At 44.6% G+C, this 19,604-nt stretch overlaps 10 protein-coding genes across 10 annotated transcripts; 5 read left to right on the plus strand and 5 right to left on the minus strand.

Moving 5' to 3' along the window:
* Positions 1–232: 232 nt before the first annotated feature.
* Positions 233–1,663, minus strand: EAF01_001839 (uncharacterized protein; the record flags this gene model as incomplete). Its single annotated transcript, XM_038910089.1, has 3 exons — positions 233–1,095; positions 1,145–1,466; positions 1,532–1,663. 3 exons carry the CDS (start codon positions 1,661–1,663, stop codon positions 233–235), a joined length of 1,317 nt encoding a protein of 438 aa, XP_038774901.1.
* Positions 1,664–2,072: 409 nt separating this feature from the next.
* Positions 2,073–3,296, plus strand: EAF01_001840 (uncharacterized protein; the record flags this gene model as incomplete). The annotated part of the gene is made up of 1 exon (XM_038910090.1): positions 2,073–3,296. The coding sequence occupies one exon, from the start codon at positions 2,073–2,075 to the stop codon at positions 3,294–3,296; it is 1,224 nt and encodes a 407-aa protein (XP_038774902.1).
* Positions 3,297–3,820: 524 nt separating this feature from the next.
* EAF01_001841 (uncharacterized protein) lies at positions 3,821–5,679 on the plus strand (the record flags this gene model as incomplete). Its single annotated transcript, XM_038910091.1, has 4 exons — positions 3,821–3,996; positions 4,071–4,388; positions 4,505–4,639; positions 4,887–5,679. The coding sequence occupies 4 exons, from the start codon at positions 3,821–3,823 to the stop codon at positions 5,341–5,343; spliced, it is 1,086 nt and encodes a 361-aa protein (XP_038774903.1). The 3' UTR covers positions 5,344–5,679.
* An 849-nt stretch (positions 5,680–6,528) lies between these two features.
* Positions 6,529–7,636, minus strand: EAF01_001842 (uncharacterized protein; the record flags this gene model as incomplete). Its single annotated transcript, XM_038910092.1, has 3 exons — positions 6,529–6,853; positions 6,933–7,455; positions 7,531–7,636. The coding sequence occupies 3 exons, from the start codon at positions 7,634–7,636 to the stop codon at positions 6,529–6,531; spliced, it is 954 nt and encodes a 317-aa protein (XP_038774904.1).
* A 256-nt stretch (positions 7,637–7,892) lies between these two features.
* On the minus strand, positions 7,893–11,714 carry EAF01_001843 (uncharacterized protein). The gene is made up of 6 exons (XM_038910093.1): positions 11,622–11,714; positions 10,681–11,254; positions 9,654–10,599; positions 9,059–9,174; positions 8,231–9,027; positions 7,893–8,173 (listed from the first exon to the last, which is right to left on the minus strand). Exons 3-5 carry the CDS (start codon positions 9,928–9,930, stop codon positions 8,458–8,460), a joined length of 963 nt encoding a protein of 320 aa, XP_038774905.1. The 5' UTR covers positions 9,931–10,599; positions 10,681–11,254; positions 11,622–11,714; the 3' UTR covers positions 7,893–8,173; positions 8,231–8,457.
* On the plus strand, positions 7,979–8,365 carry EAF01_001844 (uncharacterized protein; the record flags this gene model as incomplete). Its single annotated transcript, XM_038910094.1, has 2 exons — positions 7,979–8,173; positions 8,231–8,365. The coding sequence occupies 2 exons, from the start codon at positions 7,979–7,981 to the stop codon at positions 8,363–8,365; spliced, it is 330 nt and encodes a 109-aa protein (XP_038774906.1).
* Positions 11,715–13,397: 1,683 nt separating the features above from the next.
* Positions 13,398–14,144, plus strand: EAF01_001845 (uncharacterized protein; the record flags this gene model as incomplete). Its single annotated transcript, XM_038910095.1, has 2 exons — positions 13,398–13,634; positions 13,698–14,144. 2 exons carry the CDS (start codon positions 13,398–13,400, stop codon positions 14,142–14,144), a joined length of 684 nt encoding a protein of 227 aa, XP_038774907.1.
* Positions 14,145–15,431: 1,287 nt separating this feature from the next.
* On the minus strand, positions 15,432–16,926 carry EAF01_001846 (uncharacterized protein; the record flags this gene model as incomplete). The annotated part of the gene is made up of 2 exons (XM_038910096.1): positions 15,432–16,717; positions 16,770–16,926. The coding sequence occupies 2 exons, from the start codon at positions 16,924–16,926 to the stop codon at positions 15,432–15,434; spliced, it is 1,443 nt and encodes a 480-aa protein (XP_038774908.1).
* Positions 16,927–17,201: 275 nt separating this feature from the next.
* On the plus strand, positions 17,202–18,306 carry EAF01_001847 (uncharacterized protein; the record flags this gene model as incomplete). Its single annotated transcript, XM_038910097.1, has 2 exons — positions 17,202–17,542; positions 17,598–18,306. 2 exons carry the CDS (start codon positions 17,202–17,204, stop codon positions 18,304–18,306), a joined length of 1,050 nt encoding a protein of 349 aa, XP_038774909.1.
* A 126-nt stretch (positions 18,307–18,432) lies between these two features.
* On the minus strand, positions 18,433–19,227 carry EAF01_001848 (uncharacterized protein; the record flags this gene model as incomplete). The annotated part of the gene is made up of 3 exons (XM_038910098.1): positions 18,433–18,936; positions 18,992–19,105; positions 19,162–19,227. The coding sequence occupies 3 exons, from the start codon at positions 19,225–19,227 to the stop codon at positions 18,433–18,435; spliced, it is 684 nt and encodes a 227-aa protein (XP_038774910.1).
* Between the last annotated feature and the right edge of the window lie 377 nt (positions 19,228–19,604).

A 19,604-nucleotide genomic window follows, 5' to 3' on the forward strand; every position in this document is an offset into this window, starting at 1 on the left:
TTTTCCCCTCGGTACCCAGCGTAGTGAGCTGATGTTTCTCGTCAATCTCCATCTCGCGATTCAGGGGAAATTTTGTGACGATCTTCAGTTTCCTGATGTATAACTCCCAATTCAGATAGCTTGATGCCGCCTTACCAGATTCTAAACGATATCCCGCTATAACGCCTTAAATCATAATGGTAACACATAAATACGATCCGAAGAGTTGTTGTTTTTTAATAAGCGAAAATTCTTAATGGAAAGCACTCAGATCCAACGGAACACTACTTCCACGACCAGCCCGGTATTTTTTGGGCCCACCAATAAAATCTCGAGGTTTTGGGAATACCGATTCATCTGTAAATTTCCATCGAGGATCATTGATTATGATTCTTCGGCTAGAACTAGAGGCTTGCGGTAAACTGCCATTTGATGAGAGGGTGTAAGAACTAGAATCCATTGTGTGAGTTCTTCCTTGTTGTTGACTTTGACTTCTTGATATTGGTGCCGCTGGGGGTGCAGCGGGTGGAGATGGTGCTCTGTGTGACAATAAAGAGGGAGGCCCATTAGATGGAGGAGGTGGAGGTGCACTCATTGGTGATGCTTGACCAGCAGCACGAATTGCTGCTTGCATAGCAAGACTTTGGTTACCACCGTTAGTCGAAGGTGGAGATGTTGGTGGTGGTGGTGGAGGTGCATGTGATCGAGGTGGGTTACTGGGAGGGCGTGGAGCTGGGGAAGGTGGTGGTGGTGCAACAGGTGGCGGAGGTGCTGAAGAAGGAGGTGGAGGGGCGAATGCTGGAGGCGGCGGTGGTGGGCCTGATAACGCTGATGATGGCTTTCGAGTTCCGGGGGGTGGTGGAGGTTTTTTGCCAATAGGGGGTGGGGGCCCTTTGAGAGAGGCTGAGGATGCAGGACGAGAAATAGATGGCCCGCCGGTCTTTCTCAGATTCGCAACAGAGGGCGCAAATGCGGGAGAACTAGCGCTGGGCTGAGGAGGAGGCCTAATTGATGGTAAAGGCGGAGCTGCGTTTGTTGGAGGTCTGGGAGCAGCTATACCTGGCGGTCTGGGAGCAGAGAATTCTGGTTCTGATACAGTCGATGAGTCGCGGTTTGCTGTAAGAAAATTAGACATATCTCAATTATATAGAATGTAAAATCTTACCGCCAGTATCCACTCCTCCACCTCGTTTCTTCAACTTGGGCATGCCACCTGCGAATATTCCTCCTAGCTGTGGAGCTTGTTCCATCCCCGAGACTGCATTATTGCTTCCTTGGTTACTATCACTTCGAGCTCTATTTCCTCCTGGTACTGGCGGTGCGCCAAACCCACTGGGAGGTTTTGCCATTCCCGGTACTGGTGGAGCACCTCCTATTGGCGCCGGTCCAGAACCATTAGATACTTTGCCTACTATCGGTGCCGATCGATCGTTCGTTACAGCTTTTTTGAGTGCTCTTCCCTTCGTGATATCCGACAAAAGTGCGCCCTGTGGTTTGATTAGCAACACTAACTTGACAATCTCAAAGTAAATGTACAGCTGGGAATTTTTACTCTATTGGCAGCAACTTTCGCAGGTGGTCTAGATGGCATAGCTCCTGGAGCTCCTCCTGGCGGCGGTGGTGGAGGTGGACCCCCAAATCCTCCAGGAGGAGGAGGTGGTGGTGGTGGTGGTGGAGGAGGCATGATTTCGTGAATAACAGTTGTTTAATCTTGAGAAGGAACAACGTTTAATGCAATCTCAAAGGGGTCCTCTGGCCGAAAAACTTGGTGTCGTGTTTCATTCAAGCTTGAAATTTCAAGAAAATGTGTTCAAATGGAACGAACTAATTGAATGTTTCAATGCTTCAAAGAAGATGCCTAATAAATAGAAGCTAGGAAAGTTATTAAGTCGGATGCATACATTGAGTTCGTCGTCACGATTGTGGCTCATGCATCGAATTCCGCCTTCTTTATTAGTCAGCCATATCACGCACAGGGGTGTCGAGCAGGGATATGACATCTTGACAGGATGCGGGCTTATTAGTGATCTTGACTACAGCTTGTCGAAAAACCTCAAATTAAAGACACCGGAAACTTGATATCGCCCTACATAATGTCCAAACGACTTTTCAAGCCTCGGTCGGACGTCTGCCGTATATGCGACTTCATAACGTCTCAATATCCGCAAGCAATAAACACTATTCCTCGCACATTTACCACCACTACCAGGAATCGATCAAGCAAACCTCCAAAGTCTACCCCTTTCAATCCTTTGCGCCAGTATTCAAGTCCAGCTCATGTACGACCATCCCGGCATATCACGGAAGCAGAACTCGAGCAAGTATTAAGGCGTGGAATCGATGCCTGTAATAAATTGTTTTCGGAAACTGTAACTTCGGAAAAGGCCATTCTGGATGTTTTACATACATGCCGATTGATTGCCACGGACGTTGCTGGAGAGCCTGCTAAATCATCAGACACAAAGAAGGATGTAACTGCCGCTGCATCTTTACTTTCCTTGGCTGATCGAGGATCAAAAAAGCTGCGAGTCCAAAAGCTATCCCGTGAGAATCCACTTTTAGTGGATGAGCTTTCGCGAGCCCTATTTTCGATTGTCTCCCATGAGTCTGTCTTCATATCACCAGAGATTTTAGAAATATATATCAGCGCACAGTCATGTCTAGGAAAACCCGAGACTTTTCCAGAAGTATTTTACATGTATGCGAACAAGCCGATCTCAATCGAAGGCTCTAAAGGAAAACAGTTCAAAAAACAGAATCCAAATAAGGTCAACAATGCCATACCAGTTGCCGTGGCAGATCAAGCTCTACAAACCGCAATAGATGCTAGGGAATTAGATGTAGCTATGGATATCGTTGATACAGCATATGCGCAAAAATCATTTCGTCGTGCTAAATTTATCCGGAAAGGACTGTTACCCACCACCGGGCTTACTGTGGCACCTTTTGGAGCTTATATTGTTGCATCACAACTTGCTATGTTCCAGGACTCCATGGAACCCGGCATGGCCACAAATATCGCATTTGCTGGGATATTAGCATATATGGGGTTTACCACCACTATTGGTATTGTAGCCGTGACTACAGCCAATGATCAAATGGATCGCGTGACTTGGGCCCCAGGTATGCCACTGAGAGAGCGCTGGATCCGTGAAGAAGAACGGGCAGCGATAGATAAAGTCGCGGGATCATGGGGTTTTCATGAAGAATGGCGGCGTGGCGAAGAAGAGGGCAAAGATTGGGATCGATTGAGATTGTGGATCGGCAATAAGGGAATGCTGCTCGATGCAATAGAACTTATGGAAGGTATGGAGTAGTTAAGCTTTAGAGGGGTATGAATCACTAGCCTGTCAGCTTGAAGCCTGTTGCTTTGATTTCGCTAGCGCGGATATCGCGTATGATCATGACTCTGGAAATTATCAAACTCTATGGCTTCAATTTGGTAAAGGTTTCATATACGTTATTCTTTTCGGAATCTCACTTCGACTCGAATGATTTTGCGAGCGCACAACTCAAGCCAAAGCGGTACATGAGTACGACAAATCCAAGATGTACTCAAGTAGATCCCTCACTCGCTACCTGTTCTCGAGCAAAAAGGTAGAAACTATTTCCACTAGTCTCATTAGTTTCACAAGCGCAGAGACGGCTTTATTGTCAGTGAATTCTGGGGCAGTCTAAAAGCTCCGAAGCTCTTCCACTACAATATATGATGATTTCCGGATGAGCTATAAAATTGTTCAATCCGTGTCTTTTTCCAAGAGAGTCTGAAAAAAATTACTTTAACTACAAGCCACACATTAAATTCCATTTTTCGTTACTAAACTTCTTCTCAATATTCAACATGCCATCCAACATGACAGATCCAATGCAGTCAGAGAAATGTCTTAAGCATGGCCATTTCATGCACAACCTAAACGCGAGCGCAGTAAAGAGTATCTTCTGGATTCTCTTCTTAATTGTTCTCATCATGTTAACCATTGCAACGAGTGTCTTTACTAAAAGTGCCCACATAGCCACGTATGTTTGTCGCCTTGTCACCCCATTCATCTGCTATAAGTCCTCATCGCCAGATAATTAACACGGGTGCTCAGACACATCAGAAACGCAGAATTGCATCCGACAATTTCTAGAGATCTCTCCCCAAGACTGCTCTCCATCAGTAAAGAAAAGCAGCGTCGCACTCAAATTCGATGCATCTATGTCTCTTCCCTTTGTCTTGTTGTCGCAATAATCTGCACAGTTTTCGAAGCCTTCGCCGCATCCAGTCTCATCTTTTGTCATGAATTAGATATGGCCTTCCTATATTGGTCATTCTGGACCTTGCTTCAAGTTGGCAGTACTATTGCCATTTTCGGTATCGGATTGGCTCAACTATGGTCGTATTTGGGAAGGGAGTCGCTTCCGGTCAAGTATGTATTATAAGCTACCCCTCGACCACGTTCAATCTCTCATCTTGGTCAAATATCTCATCTTGTTGGGAAACCAGGCTAGCTCGAAGTCTGACTGACTGATATCTACGGAATAGTGTCGCAATCGGAACACCGGTTTTAATCATAGCCTGGCTAGGTGTGGCAATTGAATATATATGTAAGGGATGGGTGAGTGAGAAGACATTAAAGAGCTTTGAAACTTTTGTCGACGATTTAATAGATTCGCCTCGGTAAGTTCTTTCTGACCTGTCCAACTTTCAAGGTACCTATCAGTTTGCACTATAGTCCGACAACCAGGGACGTCAAACTTTCAATAAATTTGAAATATTCAAATGTTTTGAAAGGCTGGATTCATTTTCAATGTTGAAAGGCTTTCAAATACTGAACGCACCTGATTGTCAAATCAGTATCAGGACTATTTATTACCCTATTTCAAACAATTCTAGGATCTACAACCCACAAGCTAATATCCAGCAGCCAAAGTGAACTCACCGCTGAAGCCAAGAACCAAGCCAGCACGTCCTCCGTCCCAACTGCCGAACTCTTAGGGTTTACACTCGATAATCGTCCCATCATTGCGTTCAAAAGATTATCCGGCACACCTCATCCCATGGCTCGTCACGTAAGTACTACTGATGACGGTCGTTCAATATACATATATGGGGCCATGCCGACTGACCCCATTGATGTCGATATCAATAACAACTCTGTGAGACCCAGTTTGTCTATGGCTACTGGGCAGATGGAACGACTAGGCAGAACGTCTCGCACCGTAACCTTTGACCGCGAACCTGAAGCTTCGTATGCTCCTGCTTCGTCGATGACATCTCGAGCAAGTTTACTTCATTCGATACGTGGTGAGAGGTCCACGTCGAGAAGCCTCAACAGCGCTGGTGAAAGTAGATTTGGATCTGACGAACGTGTTTGGAGATGATGTGCAGGAAGAATAAAATGGAAACAGGGCTCTCAATGGTCGCGATTACAATCCGAGAGTAGAGGGTCATTGGTTTCTTTCGAAACCAGCCAACAAACCTGGTGCTCCATTCTAAACTATTAGACAAGATGGGTGGAGGATCTAAGCACTTAGCACGTGAGATCGCTATCTGCACACAGTAATATATCGCTTCATTCTGGAATAGGAGAGGGAGGAAAAGGCCTCTGCTTATGCCGCAGTCGTCATTGGGATGCTCAACATGACGACACAAGCGGTTTACATCATTTAGGATATTTAGATACTCCTATGAATCTCTAGCGATGCATCCAACAGACCAATAAATAATTGATTATCACTGTGTCTCCGTAATGGATGTTTTCCGTGACATCAGGATTCAGATGACACCCCTTTTACCCCATATTTGATGTACAAATCATTGCCCGTATTCATCGTCTACACTAGCTTAAAATATTCACTCTCATCATATCACTCTCATCATATCACTCTCATCATATTACTCTCATCACATCACTCTCATTGTCGTCCGCCTCTGAAATACACCATATGCATAAAAATCATTCCAAAAATCGACTTCTCAACCGCATCAAAACCAAAACCATCAACACTTTCCGCAAGTTCTCACATCCGAACTATTCCCATCGAAATTTGAAGACAAACACATATTCCCGGTGAGCTCCAGGTAGCGTCGTTATAGAATCATAATCCCCGACCAGCTTTCTGTAGACAGAAATACAAGCCGGAACATAGTATATTTAGGTAGGTTTTTACTACGATCTTTCCTACCACACTTTCTACTTCCTTCTCAATGGGATTGATTTCCTTATTCGCTTCGATCATACTAGCATTCGCCTCCTCAATTCATTCTCCTTTATTCACTTTTGTCTTCGGTAAACTCTCTCTCCCCCCTATGCTTGCTCGTTTCTTTTAATTCGAGGGTAGCGTTTCACATGTTAGGCGTATGTATTAGAAGCAAGCCTCCGACTGCCAGGTTGGCTACAAGTTTCACAGCACAAATACAGAGTATCCGAAATTCTGAGAGATATTTAAGCTTTTGCTCTTCTTATAAAACCTCACGCTATGCATAACAGGACATCTACTTGATAAGGATATGCTCAATGCTTTCGTAATCTCATCCCATCTCATCTCATTCCAAATAACCCCATCCTAAACCGCTCTCCCCGCCTTCCCAACCTGTATAATTTCGCCCGTCCTCTGCTCATCACTTCTCAACACTGGCCAACTAGCACCATCAGCCTTCATCAATGTAACTTCCAACTTTGTGCCCATAATTTTGAATGACGATGCTTCTGTATCGATTGCGCCAAAGAGCGGAACTATAGTCTTATAGCGTTTGGGAACTGCGTCTGTGGTAGGAAGATCGAGAGTGAGTTCTTGAGGGGCGGAGAAGGATACGACTGCATCCTCCTTCTTGATCTTTTTGAGGAAGAATGAGGCGATGACAGAGGTTGCTGTTTGGTAGAAATCGTGTCTGGATTTTATTATCATTAGTACTGCACTTATAACTTCTTCAAAGAACGCCGTCTCATAACAAAATAGAACTAACTCACCTAACCGTGTCCAAAATCTCCTCACCCCCCTCCTTCGCCTTCCCCTTCCCACCACTACCAATGAACAAATGTGAACCCTTGGTCTTACAACCCTCAATTTTCATAAATTCATCAAACTCCAAAACTCTCCTTTTGCAGCAAGTATATCCCTTACTACCCTCATGAAAAATGGGCACACCGGGATGAAATACACATTTCTCCCCCTCTCTACTCTTTCCCTCATATTGCTGACCGCAAGCTTTCCTCCTGCAAGTTTTACCCACTGGAATTTCTAGCGACGCATCATCATCCTCGGATTCTGGTGCTGGGGGAGGAGGGGTAGCTGTAGCTTGAGGAGCTGGCGCAATTGGTGCTCTAGCAGGTTCGGGAGAAGGAGAGGGCGCTGAAGCTTCAGATACATCTGGAGCTGGTTTCTTCTCTACCTGAGGTGGGTGATCTGTGGTACTGTGTTTACCAGTTGTGCAGGGTGGAATGGCGAGGAATTCGTCGAAAGTTAGGACGCGGGGTTTGCAGCATTTCCAACCTGTTTTTTGGCACATTTTAGTTTCATAAATAAAAATATAGAGCTACATAAAGTGAATGGCATGAGCCAGCATACCTTTTTGACCCTCATGGAAAACCGGTGGTCCAGGATGGTACAGACAGTCTTCCTCAGGATCAGTATAAACCTTTGTACAAGATTGATGTACACATTTTTGCGCCATCTTGTCTAACTTTCTGTTCAATAGAATCTCGGGAACAATGAAGAAATCTTGAGAAAAGACTGCTGGTTCGAATATTAAACTTTGTATATCGTGTAAATTGAAAAGTCGCCATCAGATCTTCTTCCCCAACTTCTAGAATACTCTAAAGTATTCTGCCGTAAAGTGACTCTCACCGCCTCTTGACATCCCGGTCCGTTGGAAGTTTAATCTGAACGGGGGGAGGGGAGGACAAATCAACCCTTGCCCCGGAGCGAATCATCCTTATTGAGCTATTATCAAACTGATCTGGAGGCTCATATCAAGAGATCTTTGAAATATAAGAAATTGGCATCTTAAATCGATATGTTTCCAACAAAACGATTACTCCAAGCATGTCGAATCACGCTTTTCACAAGAGCTAATTGTTCACTCTGTACCAACGCCAAAGATACATTATTTAAAGTTCGAGACACAAGACCATTTGTATATAGAGAGATTGCGGTCATGGAAGATGGACAAAAGCACTGGAAGGATTTATACGAATTTGATACACCTGTGGTTGGTTTAGGTACCTTGACCCAAATTTAGCCAAAGCTTGCTGATATATTTTGTTAGATTCATGTTAGCAGGGAGGATGCTGGGGAGGAACAGTCCGAATTGGCATCTAAAGCAAGAAAGCTGATGCATAGATTTACCGAGGAGGAAGTCAAGGCAAAGATGGATGAAGTGGAAGGGAAAAGCTCTGTTTGATATCTGCCGAAACTGTACCTCTACAATCTATTCTAATACCCGAAGGCCTCTTCGCACGGTTCTGATTAAGTATATGTACACCAATCATCGGTCTATCGGCCGTAAGGACCAGTCAATTTGGGGCCATCTTCTTGACCCTTTGCCTTGTTCACGGCAGCGATTACACCCTGTGGTAAAATATGCATATCTGTTGCAACACTCATCATGTGAAACCCCTGATCTGCGTACCCTTTCGCTTGTTCTCCACTCGTACAAAAGATACCGGCCTTTTTTCCAGCTGTGTTTGCCGCCTTCAAGATCTTTGAAATTGCAGCATGAAGGTTCTCGTGTATTTGTCCTGCAACGATGGGATGGCCAATGTTGTTGCCAAGGTCGAAAGGACCAATGAAAAGAACATCAATACCAGGAACAGCAGCAATGGCATCGACATTCTCCAACGCTTCCTTGGTTTCGATTTGTACCATGGTCAGAATACTCTCATTGGCTTGCTTCAGATATGCATCAGAGTTCAATTCGGGGTTGAAGCGTTCATGAGGAAAAGGTGATCCAAAACCTCTTTGACCTTGAGGCGGAAACTTAGCACTTTTCACGAGCTGTTCAGCTCCCTCGGCTGTTGTATAGGAGAGGTACAAGTACACCATGCGCACCACAGTCCAAAGCCCCTGTTGAGCCATTAATTTTTTACAAGCATACTGCAATGCGTCTTGATGACTTACGCTTAACCATCCATCCTTGATTATCTGGAATTCTAACTATCGGACTCACCCCGCACGCAGCAATTGCTGGAACTGCATCATGCATTGCGGCATCTGTTGGGCATTAGATAAGTGACGATAAATTGTCAATTTTTTTTATTAATTTGACGTCCTATATTGATTGATTCCTGGGTTTAAAAGATCAAGCTAGAAGTGCTGAGTGTGTGAATGAAAGTATCTCAGCAGAAAATAGAATAGGCATTGAATAATGAACGGAGATCCAAATAGTCGAGACTGCAGTCCAAACCCTGGAATTTCGAACGCTCGAGATTATTTGAACACCGGAATGTAGCTTAGTTTCCCAACTGTAGCCACTGCTTCATACAAATCCAGTGCCTAGAATAGATCCAAGAAACAGAAACCCTTCATTGCCTGGCGACATACCAGACCACCAGCAAATCAACGTGGCGGTGATTGAAACCACTCGGTTTAGTAGAGTCATTTAAGCTCAGTGACTACGTCTGTCTCATAACTCATGAATGTAAAGAACACGAACGAGTGGCTTTACACCACTCCAGAATGAAATGACTCACCGTCTATATTCCCATGCTCGCAATCCACCAAAACCCAATCAACACCTGTCCTCGCCAAAGTCCTCGAAACGTTGGCCCCTGGAATCATCTGCCAACAGCCCGTCGCCGGTCCCTTGCCCTCCCCCATCACCCTTCTCAAACGATTTGCTTCTTGCATGATTGACGCCATTTTATGGTAATTGTGTCCGTTTTTTACTAGAAGGCTATTCGCTAAGAACTTTGAAGAAGGAAGAAAAGTCGAATTAGATCTCAAAACAAGGTTGCAACGAGAAAGCATGAGGTATCAAGAAGCTGAGAAGTAACTTTATCTTTGTGTATGTCACTGATATGGAATTGCGTTATCGGATAATAACACTGACGGGACATGACGACTGACTATTACCCCACATTTTGCTGTCCTGCATAATGAACGTTCCTGCTTGAAGGACATGGGAAGGAGGGGTTGATTATGTTATAATTGATTGGGCACTCATTGCCTACTGTCCAGAAGTTACTACTAGAGCTTTCTGTGAGGTTTATATATTGAGAGATGATAAATTGGTGCTCGGTTGGCTGTTGCATGTCGAGAAAACAACTCCCAAAAATTAGAGATTCGTCTCGAACATTGAGCCAACATGGAAGATCAAAACTTGTGCAATTTGTCGACATTGCCAAATGCGGTAAAACATTGGGTTTCCCAAAAATGGGAATTTGATACCCCATCTCGAGAGAGAGAGAGAGCTAAGAAATTACCCAAATAGAAGCTCGTGGGGAAACAAGTACCTCAGGAGGAAGGTGGGGGATTGTGGTTTAACGTAAATCATGTGAGATTGCCCCCCATGAGCTTTATTCCTTGTTTGCCGTCCCTTGAGCCGAGATATGTCCCAAAACATGAAACATGAAGGTATTTTCATGCTCGTTGGCATCCTTGTATACTAGCTCGATGTTGATCTTAGCCATGTATAAACTAGAATGTTATTAGAACGCAAGCACAGATTGGAGAACTCGGCCAAGTTTGAATGTTGCAGATGTGTTGATGTCTACCTACTCCGTACTTGTTCATGAAGCCTGCTCCCTTTTACCCCTCATATTATACTTTGTAACATGGGTTCCCCCATACTTGAAACATGCATGATAATTGCCTTAAGCGTTTGTCATAGAATCATCAAAAAGCCCTCGAGTGGAACATCAATAGGAATTCCATCCTTGAGCCCCGTAGTAACACGGCTTCGACCGGAAACCCGATTGCATCTTCCGGATTTCAAGTTACAACAGAATTGCTTGGATTTCAAAGAAGGTCAGCTGCTGTGATCAAAAAATGCATATAAGCGGCGGTGTGACCGTGAAGGATTAAACTCATTGAGAATTCTCGACTCGGACTCGGCGAATTGAGGTAGAAAGAGCTTATTGCTCAAAGGTCTTGATCAATTGGGGCTCCACGCTCCTTCCCACTCCGTACGATGAGCCGCTCGTGTGAATGCTCAGATGCCGCATTTCGATAGCGAAGCTGCAATGTGACCCCCACGGGCTTTGAAGTGGGACCCCATGAAAAACTAATGTACGCCACAGCATGGGATTCAATACATGATGCGAGAGTCCCGATCGAAGACCCGCTACAAGGACTAGGGATCATCAGCGTGACTTCTCGACCATAGTTTTGGGAAGAGAGGGTGAACTATGGAGTTGAGTAAAAAGGAAAAGGAGAAAGGAATGCACAGGGTATAATTCCTCTTCTCCACAACCCTTTTCTGTCATCAGAGATATGAGCCATGATTCATCCATGTAAACACATAAATGGGCACTGGACACGAAGTTGGGCAATCATCTATTCATCGTTTGAAAAGTGTATTTAGTGAGACGGACGGATGGTGCAGATTGCATGCAGTAAGAAGAAATGATGTTGACGTTGGGCAAGGCCAATCTGATTGACCTTGCAAGCAAGACAGACGAATTAAATGGCAGGAAAAAGAAAAAAAAGTTCGCACTAACCTTGCTCTCACCCTTCTTCTAAGTTCTCACCAACCTGATTCTACAATAAGCTTCAGTAGTTAGAACTTTCGACCACCGAAATGATGAAATCCTTGTGAGTTATATTAAATGTCCGAAATTGGATTACGATGAATGAAATCAATGGATACCTAACATCATTACCCCTACATCATAATTTATCCTTTCCCACCAAAAATCCAAGAGACTTGTTAGAGAATAGAGACGTCAAACACCACCGGGATCAAAAGTTAAAAGTTCATTCACTCTGTAAGTATGTACTAGGTAGGTAGGTAGGTACAGGAAGTAGTATCTGCGACGTCTAGACGGCTCGCGTGAATCCTTTCCCTTCCCCTAGACTTGTTGAGCGACGTATTGCATCGCTGTGCTACGTATTAAAGTTAGACTTACAAGTCACAACTTATACTCCGTATATATCGATGGCTATGACTATCATCTAGCATCATCACCTGCCGTATCACTCTTACACCTAATCGACTGTACAGCCAGTACCTAGGTACGTCCCGGTGCAGAACTTCCATTTTCGTCACAGTGCCTACGTACTCTGTAGAACATCGATCCTAATGGGTTCCACGTTTTTCTTTGCGATGTACACATTCTCCGCTTTTCCCTTATTTTTCCGTGTTTAAGGAGAAATTTAACAACTAATCACGGTCAGTTCAATCGAATCCATGAACTTGGATCGGGATTCTTACTTTGTAAAAGTCTTTTCCATTGTCAGATACTTTTGCGTGTGTGTGTGTGTGTGTGTATAGTATGTAGTGCAAGGAGGGGGGGTACTACAACTACGTATAGGTCAACATTCCAACGTCTACTTCGTACTCCGTAATAACAACAAGAGTGGCTGATTTTTCTTCTTTTTCTTTCTGCTTCTGCTTCTGCTCCTGCTCCTGCTTCTAGAATTTCAGATACCATACATAACCCTGCTTGCAAGGAGATCTTGATCAACAGGGATGGTGTAAAATCACTTTCCCCTTCCTCTTCTTTCTCTTCTTCCTCCTCCTCTTCTTTTAACAGCGGAGGGGGGGGGAGGAGCGGTGATGAAAAAGAGACTCGACTAGATCTCTAAATGGGCCACCAGGGGTTTCTCGAGGCTTGAATCCTTCTCTTTCCGTAAACCTTCCAAACTTCCTTTCTGTGGGTCACATCACCGTGCCAAGGTCAAACTTCCTGGGTAAGATGTACAATTTGCTGCCGTCACCCATACTTGTACATTCAATTATTACTTTTTCAGTTGACCTCGTACTCCATATTCTGTACATGTCGGTGTTTATTTCAACTTTCTTTCTCCTTACTAGGTCGATAAGGTCGATATGGCACACGACCCACCGCCACTTGCCCGTCATTTGCCTAGGTAGGTCCTTCTTATTACTCCGGGACCCTAACCATTTGCTATATACCTCACTTCCTTCCCACATCGTTGAATACCTTGATTGATTGTTTAAAATTAACTACGTTTACTTCATTATTCGGCATATATTGTCATCTTTCCTCACTCAAGTCAAAACAACTTCAAGAGCTCATCAACAAACAAACCGTTCGTGAGAAGAAAAGAAAAAAAAGTATATTTACTCTCGGTGAATTTCATTTTCTTGTTGCTACACTTCTATCAATACATGACATCACTCTTCACATTGACATTGACTTCCTCCCATTTCATTCGGCAATTGATAAATTTTGACTTTGACGTTACCGGCCTTTCTTGTATCATCTAAAGAGAATACCCCGCCACGCTTCAACAAAGAACCTCCATCCATCATGCTGTCTTATGAGAATCGTTCCTCAAACATGGCTCAACCAACGCCAGCCATGCCAGACCATTTACCTATATCAACTTCGTCGTCTTCAAACTCATTGACAAATGGCTCATCAAGACAGCCCAAGACTGGTCATTCTCACATCTGGTTGATTACCGGTCCTGCTGGATGTGGTAAAAGCACAGTGGCTCAATATGTTGCCAAAGCTATGAACTTGCCATATATTGAGGGAGATGAGGTATATACACCAATTCCATTATTTACTACATTAAGAACGCCATGCTAATGAAAGTAAAAACAGTACCACCCGCAATCAAATATTGATAAAATGGCTCAAGGCATACCCCTCAACGATGCCGACCGTTGGGACTGGCTCACCAAGCTCCGCGACGAATCTGTTAAAAGTCTCAACTCGGGCTCCCAAGGCGTTGTCCTCACCTGCTCCGCCCTGAAGCGCAAATATCGCGACGTCATCCGTGTAGCTTCCTACTACGACCACAATGTCCTCGTTCATTTCGTGTACTTGCATGCTAGTGAGGAAACATTACTCGCGAGAGTCGGTGCTCGAAAGGGTCATTTTATGGGCGCGAATATGGTTCACAGTCAATTTGGCATTCTCGAACCACCTACAAAAGATGAGACAGATGTGATCCAGGTAGATGTTAGCGGATCGTTGGAAGAAGTCGAGCGAGATGCGTTGGCGAAGATAAATACGGCAATAAAGGAAGAATTGGCCAGAGACTCATAATCTTCGTACATTTACACCATTGCTATGTAGAAGACACTCGCAGTGGAGAGATAGAGGGCGTATTTTCTTTTCAGATTACAACACGGCGCTCGGTGACCAATTGGCGGACTAGATATCCTTCATCATTCATCTACGGTTTAAGCAATCACGGATATTTTCTCGGCTACACGGTTTGGAGTTGCTAAGGGTATTTGTTTCTTATTTTATGTGTCTACATCTACATTTCGCATACGGATCTCGGTGGGGCTAGCAAAAAAGGATTTGGCGTATTTTCTTCTAGCTGTAGTTAGACATGGGTTCTTTTACGTTGTTCATACGCATGATTTTCTTTAATGGGTGGGGCTCGGTTCATGACCAGTTGCAAGATGAGAAGATGAGAGGGAACAGTTTGCAAAGAAACAGAGCGAAAATGGAAGGAGGTGAAGGAAATATATGGTTGGGACAAGTACGCAATTAGATTAATTAAGAGTATCACGCATCAAGATTTCTCATGCAGCCATTTATAAATGGTTGAAGTCGTTCCTCGTTTTTCTGTTGATGCACACCGTTGGGAGAATCTTCACACACCATCCCCCTGATCTGCCAATTATCCTCATGCGAATGCGGGGTAGCGACCAACCCCAGAAAATCAGTCGTTATGTACCCCAGTCGGACAACGCATTCTGTCGTACGACAAGGCTGAATGAATCGTGCATGCATGATGGTATTGTAAGGGGTTTTGGGAGATACATGATATCACTTATTGGGTATCGGTCAATAAATGGCAGTCTTTCACTTTATGTACGTATGTATGTATGCAGGCATCTTTGCTTGTATTGTTTCTGTGTGCTACGCTAAAATGCTTCACAATCTTCGCAAGCTTCGCAAGTGCAAAACCTATCACCCATTCCAGAGAAATCCGAAAGCTGAGCCCGAACCCCCTCTTTAAACACCGAATGCAACGCAGTCATTTGTAACAAGTTAGTTACTTTTCGAGGCGGTTGCCTAATTCATAAACGTGAAAGCATACTTCGTGACTCTGTTTACCCAATTGGAAGTAGGAGACAAAAATATATCCTTGTGTCCGTGGGGGATGGTATCACGATCTTTGCGTATGTTGTGTTTCTGTCAACTATCATAAGGTGATGTAGAATGCAGTGTAGAATGCAGTGTAGAATGAGATCTTGTGAGCTGAAGCGAAGAACGATCTCGTGGCCTTGGATTTCTCAGCCGCTTTTACTCCGCCTCTATATATGCAAGACGTGAATGATGAGATGATGTCATGTGCGTTGAATGCACAATAGTGCATCATTTCATATGTAAAAGCATGATTTCTGGATCTTCGATATACCCTCTAACCATTTCGGCTGCACGGGCCATAGTTGCACCATCTATTACGCGGTGGTCGGCGCTCCAACTGAAGTTGATGACTTGTTTTGGAATAACATTTCCATGAGCATCGAACGCGGGGATAGTGCGTAATTTGCCAATACCGAGGATGGCGAGCTGGGAATCGACAATGATAGGAGAGAGGTAGGTGCCGCCGATGTTGCCGATATTGGAGATGGTTATGGTGCCACCGGAGAGGTGAGAGGAGGTAAGGGAGGAGCTTGAGGCAAGGGACTGAAGATTGGTGAGAGATTGAGTTATGGTTAGGAGGGTAGACGTGGATTGGGCGTGTTTTAGGACAGGAACGAGGAGACCTGTGGGAGTGTCCATTGCGATGCCGATATCGTGTTGGGGACGCATTGTCAAGATGGGCTTCTGCGAGCTGGGATCGATATCGAGCCGAGCATTCAGAACGGGGTAATGATTGAGAGTTAAAGAGACAGCTTTGATGATGAAGGGGAGGTAGGATAACTTCGCAACCCCATTGACGGGAGAGCTTGCCAGTTGTTTGTTGATACGACCTCGTACTTGGGAGAGTTTCGTAAAGTCAATTTCATCTGTGTAGAGGAACTGAGGTATGGTCAAAGACTTCGTCATGACTTTGAACATTTGCTGTTGGACAGGCGTTAATGAAGTGGTATACTCCTTTTGAAGCCCTCCAGCTGCCTCTACGAAGGGCTCCTGGGTTGTTGACGGAGCCCCATCTCTCAGTTTTGCAAACTGATGTACGTCTTCCTTGAGTACGCGGCCGTCTCTCCCTGTACCTGTCACATCTAATATGTTGACATCTAACTCCTTTGTAAGATGCCTTACTGCTGGTGTTGCCAAGGACGCATGCTTTCCTCTTGGGGTTGATGAGGGGGACCGAGTCTCGGCAGCTGGCTGAGAGGCCCCTGGAACATCTACTTTATATTCAATTGGTGACTTGTCCACGGGTTGAGCTCTAGCGTCCTTGCCAGCACTTGACCCCTCAACCGCATCCGCACCCTCTTGTTCAATCTCCCCTTGTATATCAATATCTAGGAGAGCTTTCCCCACTTGTGCCATGTCTCCAGCTTCATAGTGGAGTTTCTTTATGACACCCGAAAATCGACTGGTAATCTCGACCGACGCTTTGTCACTTTGCACTTCACATAATTTGTCCCATTCCTCCACCCGAGCTTCTGGTTCTACGAACCATTGTATGATTTCGCATTCTTTGATTCCTGAGGTACCTATTAGTATGAATTCTGCATCTGAATGTTCTGATCTTCTGACCTTCTCCAATATCTGCCAACATAAATGGTTTTATGGCCAATCGCTTCGCAGATGCATGGAAGTATTTATATGTGGTCGGGCATCGTTTGGGGAGATTGAGACCTTGATAGACGTTCCATTGCCTACTCAACACTCTGGAATAGAAGTTGTAACGCATCTTGTATAACCTTAAATCAGGAGCTCATGCAATTTTCGATCGGGATGGGAAGAAAAAGGTTGTAATATTTGCATATTCTTTGGAATAGAAAGTTACATTCATGATCTTTACGGAGGTTACAATCTGGGGATTTCGGTTATCGGCGGCTTATCAGCGCTCGGGAAACTCTGGGGAAAAAATAAATTCTGGGGTAAAAGAGAATCTTTCAGGCGCGCATGCTGAATTGCTAGCGGGGCTTCTAGGTTTCCCGCACGACTCACCTTATCAGAACGAATATGATCCTTACACGATTGCCGATACGATCCGCAAGGAAGCAATTAGACGCTTCAGCATGTATGATATGCCAATGGCGTTCATTTACTACTACATATCGACGATGGGATGAAAAGAAAGAGACGCCATCACCGGTGCCAGAAACTCCTTCAGTTCTAGATGAAGCCCCAAGAGCTTCGGGGAAGAGGGTAGAAAACTTCACGCCCAAGCCTTTGGATCGAGCAATAGGACTTCCGCAACCACCTAGAGCAGGTCAGAATAGCGGAGTGGATAATAGGACAATCAAAGAGAGAAGAGATGACTTCGTCAATTGGGATAAGCATCTTGAAAAGCGCAAGAAATTGTGAGCCTCGCTTGTACAAATGGAAGTGTGCAGGTCACTAATATCAAGGATCCAGGACTGCGGCAATGGCCAAACCGTATTACAGAGAATGGAGCAATATGAAATATCATAAGGGAAAATCCTTCCTGGCACCTCCCCGAATCTTCAAAGCCGATCGCGCGCTCTATTTCCCTAATTTAAGCGGCCGAACTTTAGAACCAGACTCTACCCTATATGAAAATACAACACCCATCCTAGAGGGCAAGATATCAGTCGTGTCCGTATTCAGTGGTGCATGGGCAGAGAACCAGGCGGCTACATTTGCATCTGAGAAGAGTAACCCAGGTCTACATGAGGTGGTCAGAAACAACAAGGAATTGGCGCAGATGGTACATATCAATATCGAGGAGAACTACCTGAAAGCTATGATCATCAAATTCTTTCGTTCGAGTTTGAGGAAAAAGCTGCCAAAATGGATGTGGAAGAGATATTTTGTGGTCCAGAAGGGTCTTACAGATGAGATGAAAGATGCTATAGGTCTATTAAATAGTAAGGTCGGGTACACATACATTCTAGATGGGGATTGTAAGATTAGGTGGGCGGGCAGTGGTCCTGCTGAAGAATATGAGAAGGATGTCCTGGTCAAGAGTGTTTCCCGACTCTTGGAGGATGCTAAAGCACCCCCCGCGCAAAAGAGAATGGAAAGTAGTGCACAGCAATCAGGGGATGCTGCCGCAAAGAAGGGGGGTAAAGAAGAGGCAGCAAAAGCTGGACGTCGAGCATGATATCCCTGAATATACCCATAAGCCATTCTTATACTGTACAACAATTTGGTCATATCCCAGACCCTTCCACTCCAAACGCCTTGCCTGTGTTCTCGTTACCATAAAATGCATCGTGCTATCCTATCATTACATAAAGTACAAAAACATCAAGAAGCAAAATGCGATAAAGCTGCCCATAATAATTCCATCTCTCCTCTTCTTCGCGCTAATCCTCCCAATCAAACTATTCAGTCCCGGTACCTGACTTGCAGCCCCAGTGATCCTCCGATTAATACTAGCCAGCGTTTCTCTCTGTAGCCCAAAACTCTCATTAACAGCATAAGCTTGGCTCAGCACACTATCCGTCATGTTATGACTATTCTCAATACGGCTTCTTTCTCCCAACATATAATCCGCCTCTGCGGCTTCTGGATTATTGCTGTGATAAGCGTCGATATCAGATCGCACATTTGAGAGCAGGTTTGCGCGGTTACGAGCTTCGGAAATGGAGGAACGGATGCGCGAAAGTTCGCGACGGTGGTCGAGAAGGATTTCTCGGTGACGGGTAAGATTATTTTGACGGGTTGCAGAGGCTGTGAGGGAAGAGTCGCTGTCGAGGAGGCGGGACAGTTGCGATATCAGATTTTCTCTCTAAAACGTAAGTGTGAGACTAAAGTTCTTGAGCTTGCAGTGAAGATCTATTCACCTTTTCCAGAATTTCTTGTAGTTTCATTTCAGTGGATCTTTCGTCTTCTGAGGGTTTTGGCGGAATATTGGAAACGGCCGAGAATTGTGAGTAGGTATGGAATAGTGTTTCTGTCTGTCCGGGTCGTTAGTTTCGTGGGCGATAGCTATTGGGAGGTATGTATAATTTACTTGTGTTTCCAACGACCTAGCTTGTTGACGAAGCTGTGCCCAACCTGTCCCAGTAGATGTAGACATCGTTCCTAAGTTGAAAGATAAATTGGGATGTATGTTTGCTTTGCAATGATTTACCGCATTTGCTGTCGGCGCATTATTGTTATTTTGTGATGCTTGGTTACGTCGCTGGAGCCGGATAATAGGCGGCCCGCCCCTTCTTTGTCGCATCATCAAGTGAACCAATCATTTTGCTTGCTCATCAGAACGTACCTAACCATATCAACATCACTGAATCAGGTCACGGAAGTTCTCTAATAAATATTACTCAAACATAATTATATATTGACAGCACCCATATTTTCATACTTTGGGTGTCCCTATTCTATCGTCCAGCTGGAGTATCATAAAATCTCTGCTGTAGTTTACCTAGGTATTCATTCTTGACTTTGTACATACGC

Source organism: Botrytis porri, assembly GCF_014898465.1.
Source record: "Botrytis porri strain MUCL 3234 chromosome Unknown BPOR_002, whole genome shotgun sequence".
NCBI classification, from domain to species: Eukaryota; Fungi; Ascomycota; class Leotiomycetes; order Helotiales; family Sclerotiniaceae; genus Botrytis; species Botrytis porri.